This window comes from Gossypium raimondii, chromosome 12 (assembly GCF_025698545.1).
Source record: "Gossypium raimondii isolate GPD5lz chromosome 12, ASM2569854v1, whole genome shotgun sequence".
Taxonomy (NCBI): domain Eukaryota; kingdom Viridiplantae; phylum Streptophyta; class Magnoliopsida; order Malvales; family Malvaceae; genus Gossypium; species Gossypium raimondii.
In genome coordinates, this window is record NC_068576.1 from 166,764 (window position 1) to 172,968 (window position 6,205).

The 6,205-nt window shown below is 36.7% G+C and overlaps 1 protein-coding gene across 1 annotated transcript; it reads right to left on the reverse strand.

Annotated features, from left to right (window-relative positions):
- Nucleotides 1-1,001: 1,001 nt before the first annotated feature.
- On the reverse strand, nucleotides 1,002-2,245 carry LOC128035332 (uncharacterized). The gene is made up of 3 exons (XM_052624767.1): nucleotides 2,009-2,245; nucleotides 1,473-1,904; nucleotides 1,002-1,091 (listed from the first exon to the last, which is right to left on the reverse strand). The coding sequence occupies exons 1-3, from the start codon at nucleotides 2,243-2,245 to the stop codon at nucleotides 1,002-1,004; spliced, it is 759 nt and encodes a 252-aa protein (XP_052480727.1).
- Nucleotides 2,246-6,205: the final 3,960 nt, after the last annotated feature.

Sequence of the window (6,205 nt, forward strand, 5' to 3'; positions counted from 1 at the left end):
CAAAAAAAACTTGTCAGAGGTACTTGTATTAAATTCTAGTCTTCATTTTTTAGACTTAATTTAATTTTTTTTTGAAATAAATATCAGATTGGGCTAAATAAAACTTAGGAATTTACATAAGAGATCAAAAACATGAAAAAACAGAAACCCAGTAATCAGACTAGGCCCAACAAAATGAAAAACAAAAACATTAATAAAAAGGAAACCTAATCACCTAGGAAATGAAAAAAGGAAACAACTCAACAGCACATTAATTAGCCGTTCCCTCTGCCCAATCAGCCTCAACAGTTATAACGCGTCTTGTCCCTTCAATTTCAAATCACCTTTCAAGACGTTTTGAAAATCAAAAGCTTAGTATAGTAACTCTGAAATCTACTTTACTCCGAAACCATCTCTTCATTTCTCCCTTATCCTGCTTCAATCTGGTTCTCTCACCCTATCGATTTCTGCTTGAATCTCTGCGACTCCAGGGACTCTTCCGACCAGGTAATCTCCTCTATTACTTTTAATCGCTTCAGATGCTAGAATATGCGCAAGGTTATTTGTAGATCTTGGGGTATATTCGAACTTACAATCTTTAAAGTATAGCGAAAGCTGATGGATATCATGAATAAACGCACTGACCAGTGATTTATCTGGATTTTTTGTTTTACACTTCTTTATTATTGATAACGAATCTCCTTCAATAATAGCTCTGTCCCACTGCATGTGAACGCCGATCTGGAGGGCTTTCCTGCATGCAATTGCTTCCGCTCCAAAAGCTGATGGAACCCATTGAAGAACCTTCGAACAAGATAAGAGAACTGAACCCTCTTCGTCTCTGGCTACAACTCTAATAGCTGCTTTATTTTGTCCTCTTACATAAGCTGCATCAAAATTGATTTTGACAAAACTGTCCGTTGGTCTTATCCATTTTTCCACAGTTGTGGAAGATTGTCGACTAGTTTTAGCAACTGAGTCTAACTCAATAATGTAACTATTAACAAAACTCCTCATTTCTTTTACAGATTTACTTCCTTTTTATGTAATATGTTGTTCCTATCACCCCCAAATGGCCCATACTGCAACACAGAAAATCCGACGGTGGGATGCTGAACACTGAGAAAAGACCCAGGTTAACCACTGTTGAAACCCCATCTGGTTATCCTGCACATATCTAAGGAATGATAACTCTCTCCACACTGATATTGTAACAGGGCACTCTCGAAAAAGATGTTCTATGGATTCAGACCCAAAACCACACCGAGGACACACTAAAGACCAAAACCACACCGAGGACACACTGAAGTACTCGTTAGCCGTCTAAGTAACATATTAGCGCGAGTAGCTAGGAAGTTCCACGAGATCTTCCAAACTGTAATTTTGATTTTTAAGGGTATATCGAGAAGCCATAGTTTCCTATAGAAGTCCTTGTAGTCAATTTGTAAAGCATAAGCTCTAATATTTTGTAATAGTTTATAGGAGCTACGTACTGTGAACTCCCCCGATGCTTCGGCACTCCAAACTTGAAAGTCTTCGTGTGGTTTTTCAGCCAGCGGGATACTGAGAATCATCTCTGCTACATCTTCCGGGAAGGTATGCTCTATCAACTCTTTTTTCCATGTTCTACTGTTTGAATCAATTAATTCCGCAACCTTGCTATCATTCAAATTCAAATTCATAACTGGTAGTATAACACGCGGTAAAACTGGAATCCAATTATCACGGCTGATCGAAATATTTATGCATTTACCCACCCTCCAGCATAATCCCTCAGCTAAGACACCCTTAGTAGCCCAAATACTCTTCCATGTATACGAAGCATTATTTCCCAAACTTGAATTTAAAAAATCAACTTTTGGAAAATACTTCGCTTTTAATACTTTTGTTACTAAAGAATTTGGGTTGTTCAAGATACGCCACCCCTGTTTAGCAATAAGGGAAATATTAAACTGAGCCATATTCCTAAATCCCATTCCACCCTCATCTTTAGGACGACATAAATACTTCCATTGACACCAATGAATACCTCTTCTTTTATGCGCTTTCTGCCACCAGAACTTAGCAAATATGTTTTCAAAATCTCCACAGAGAGTCTTTGGTAATAAGAAACACGACATAGCATAGGTAGGGATGGTCTGTAACACTGATTTAATAAAAATTTCTTTACCACCTTGTGATAACCATTAGTACTCCACCCCTCAATCCTAGTAAAAATCTTCTCTTTTAACTGTTGGAAGGATTCCTTCTTCCTTCGACCAACCATGTTCGGAAGCCCCAATTAACGTTCTAAGTTTGTAGAAATCCGCACCCCCAGCTTTGTCGATGCTTCTTCCTTCTTCTCCTCAGATGTATTCATACTAAAGAAAATTGAAGACTTATTGAAGTTAACACATTACCCAGAACACTCACCATATTCCTTCAAAATATTCTTTAGAATACTAGCACCCCCTATCTGAAGCTTCCCCGAACAAAATACAGTCATCTGCAAAAAGCAAATGTGTAATTTCTGGTCTACTTCTGCTCGCTTTTGCACCTTTTAGCATTCTCGCCTTTGAAGCCAACCTCATCAAGGATGATAATCCTTCACTACATATCAAAAAAAGAAAAGGGCTCAAAGGATCCCCTTGGCGTAATCCTCTAGTTGGTGAAAAGATCCTACCACTTCCTCCATTGATATTAACTGCATAAGATGTCGTGGAAACACAATTCATAATCAGCCTAACCCACTCTGCTGCGAAACCCATTCGTAACATTACGTCCTTCAAAAATTCCCACTCAACCCTATCATATGCTTTGCTCATATCAATTTTTACTGCCATATATCCTTTTTTTCCTATACGCTTCCGCCGAAAAGTGTGCAAGATTTCATAAGCTAGTAGCACATTGTCAGTTATTAGCCTTCCCTGAACAAATGTACTTTGGGATTCATCAATACATCTTCCAATAACTCATTGAAGTCGATTAGCAATTGTTTTTGCGACCATTTTGTAAATTACCGAACATAAGCTAATGGGCCTGAAATTAACAATACTTGTGGGATTTGGGATTTTTGGAATCAGTACAATATCTGTATGATTAAAAGAACCAAAACTGGCACCGTTATTTAAGATATCCAAACAGAACTTTGTTATTTCCTTACCCACAATATGCCAGAATTTCTGAAAGAAAATAGCTAGAAAACCGTCATGTCCTGGGGCTTTTGTAGGTCCCATTCCCTTTAATGCTGCATATAATTCGTCTGCTGTAAACGCTGCCAATAGCTCTCCATTAGTATCAGTGGAAATATTTTCATTTATTCCTGATAACAAATGTGAACATTCCCCCACTCTTTTTGTCGTAAAGAGCTCTTGAAAATATGAGGACGCTACTTCATTAATCTCACTCTCCTCAATAGCTTCTCCTCCTTCAGCTTTCTCCAACCTGGAAATTGTATTTATACGTCTACGATATGTAGCAAATTTATGAAAAAAGGCTGAGTTCTTATCCCCTGCTTAAAGCTAGTTCGCCATTACCCTCTGTTCCAAGTAAATTTCATCTTTATCAATTTCCATATTCAGGTGAATCTTGGTGTCAATGATTTCTGTCAACGTGTTATCATTCCTGTCCTCTGCCAGTAACTTATCAAGCTGCTTTATTAACTTCTTCTTTAATCCTTCTCTTCCTTTCTTGATTGTTCTCGCCCAAATTAATAAATCAGCCTGCATTTTTCCAATTTTCTCGTCAAAAGCACTTGTTCCTGATTCCCAAGAATCTCTAATAGCTCTTTCGCACGTTTCTTCCATCAGCCACCACGCCTCAAATTTAAACTTTGAATTACCTTTATGATTTCTATCACCGTCCGTACTAATTAGAAATGGGCAATGATCAGACATTGTGTAAGAGAGATAGTTAACCCTACCTGCCGGAAAGAGGAGCCTCCATTTATCGTTTATCACCCCCTATCTAGTATTTCTCTAATATTTGTCTCAGGTAAATTTCCCATTTCCCATGTAAACCATACTCCTGAATATCCCAGATCTTCTAAATGACATTGTTCAAGGGCTTCTCGGAATGCATGCATTCTGCTCTCGTCTCTTTGGATGCCCCCACACTTCTCATAAGAGTATAAGATCTCATTAAATTCACCACTAACCAGCCATGGATAATTCTTATCAAGCCCCAAAGTTATCAATAAATCCCATGAAACATTCTTATTCTGAACATATAGAGAACCATAAAACCCTGTAAATCTCCACTCTTTTTTAACCTGCTCCTCTTTAACCAAAACGTCAATATGGTTTTTAGAAAAACTCCGTAAACTAATTATCAAATCTCCTTTCCAAGCTAAACATAAACCTCCTTTTGAGCCTTCAGCCTCGACATCAATTCCATGCATATAACCGCAACTCCGTCTAACCTTTTCCATTTTCTGTTTATCAACTTTAGTCTCCATCAAGAAGACCACTTGGGGATTATGCTACTTTAGGAAAAAACGCAGCCTTCTACCAGCTCGTGGACTCCCCAATCCACGAACATTCCAACTTACAATTTTCATTGCGTCCGGTCGGCTTGCCTATTGGCAGCCGCCGATCTCATTAAGTCTTGTACTTCGCTTTGCTCAACATTATCTGTCATCATCACTGAAGGACCAGTGTCATAATCCACTTGAGTATTTCGTTTTAGCCTCTTAATTCCATCTCTGTTATTTTCTTGAAAAAAGCTTGTCAAATCTGCATCTAAGGACTTCCTCTTCCTCACATAACTTTCAGCTTTTGTTGTTGTTTTGCCAGTTTGTACGCTTCTCATTATCTCCCCCTCTTCCATTAGACTTAAATTTTCCTGTGAAGCCCCCATCTCAATCTATGCGTCCTCAGCATGTTTTATACTAGTGGGTGTCTTCTTTTCCCCTCCAATGTATGAACTTTGCAGCCCCCTTTGCTTCATCAAGCTATTAAATTTCATACTTTCTTTTCCAATTAATTTTGATTCTGCTTTTAATGCTACCGAGTAAGAGGGATTATCACTAACTTTACTTTTTTTTTCAGGTGGTATCTGAGTGCAGTTGCTCAACCCATGCCCCATTCTTCCACATCCAAAATAGAACAATGGTAGATTTTCATACTTAAAAGGGATCCAAACTTTACTAACATAATCAGTAAAGATAAAAATACCTCTTCTAAGTGGTTTCTGAGCGTTTAAATTAATTCTGAGTCGACAAATTTCTTCACTAACTTCAGATCTGAGAACCCCACCAAACGTTCCACCAATAGCATGCAATAAATCTTTTTTATCGAATTCTGGAGAACACGATTCAATTTTTATCCAAAATGGGGATGAAGTAAGCTTGATCTGATCCCTCTCCATCGCTTGACTAAGTCTGTCAAACAAAATTAAACTTTTCCGAAAAAGCCAAGGCCTCCCCTCCAAAATCAATTCCAGATCTTCTTCCAACTCAAATATTATTAGAAATAAATTTTGTCCCGCCACCTGTATCTCAAACTTCTTCCTTGTCTTCCATATACCTTTCATATGAGCCTTAAAGTTATCTGGGTTATAAATCTTTTCTGTCCAAACCGTACATATCAGTGTAGGTTTAGAACTGGGTACCACATTCGAGCCTTTGACTGATAACTGAACTAGATCTTCAACAAGAAGAGAGATCTCATCCCTCCCCTCTCGGTCATCGCCACCACTTGCTTCCATCCCAAGCCGCAGCCGTTACTGCTATCTCTAGGGTTTCTAAGCAAAGTACTATTGGGAACAGATAGAGTTTAAGGGTTAGGGAACTTAATTTAATTAGTATTAATATATTTGTCAATATAAAAAAAATGAAATTCGAGTACACTAAAATTTATTATCCTCGTATTAAAAGTTAGGTCACACTGAGATATTCATGAAATTAATATTAAAGAAATGATATTTCTTCAGTCCAATTCGATCGGAAATTATAAAAAGTTAAAAGTTGGTTTATAATTTTTATAAAATAAATTCAAAAACTATTAAAATATTTAAAATTTAAAAATAAAATTATGAAAAATATAAATGGTACCAAAAATTCAAAATGTATTATTCATCCCGTGAATAGTAATAAAATCTCTAAAATTTAAACTATTTTTTAATCTATATTAAATCGAATTTGAACAAGTATTTTTAACTTAATGTAATTCAATTATATATAAAAATATTTAAATTTAATTATAAAATATTATTATGAAATAATCTTAAATAATGGTACAAACTCTAA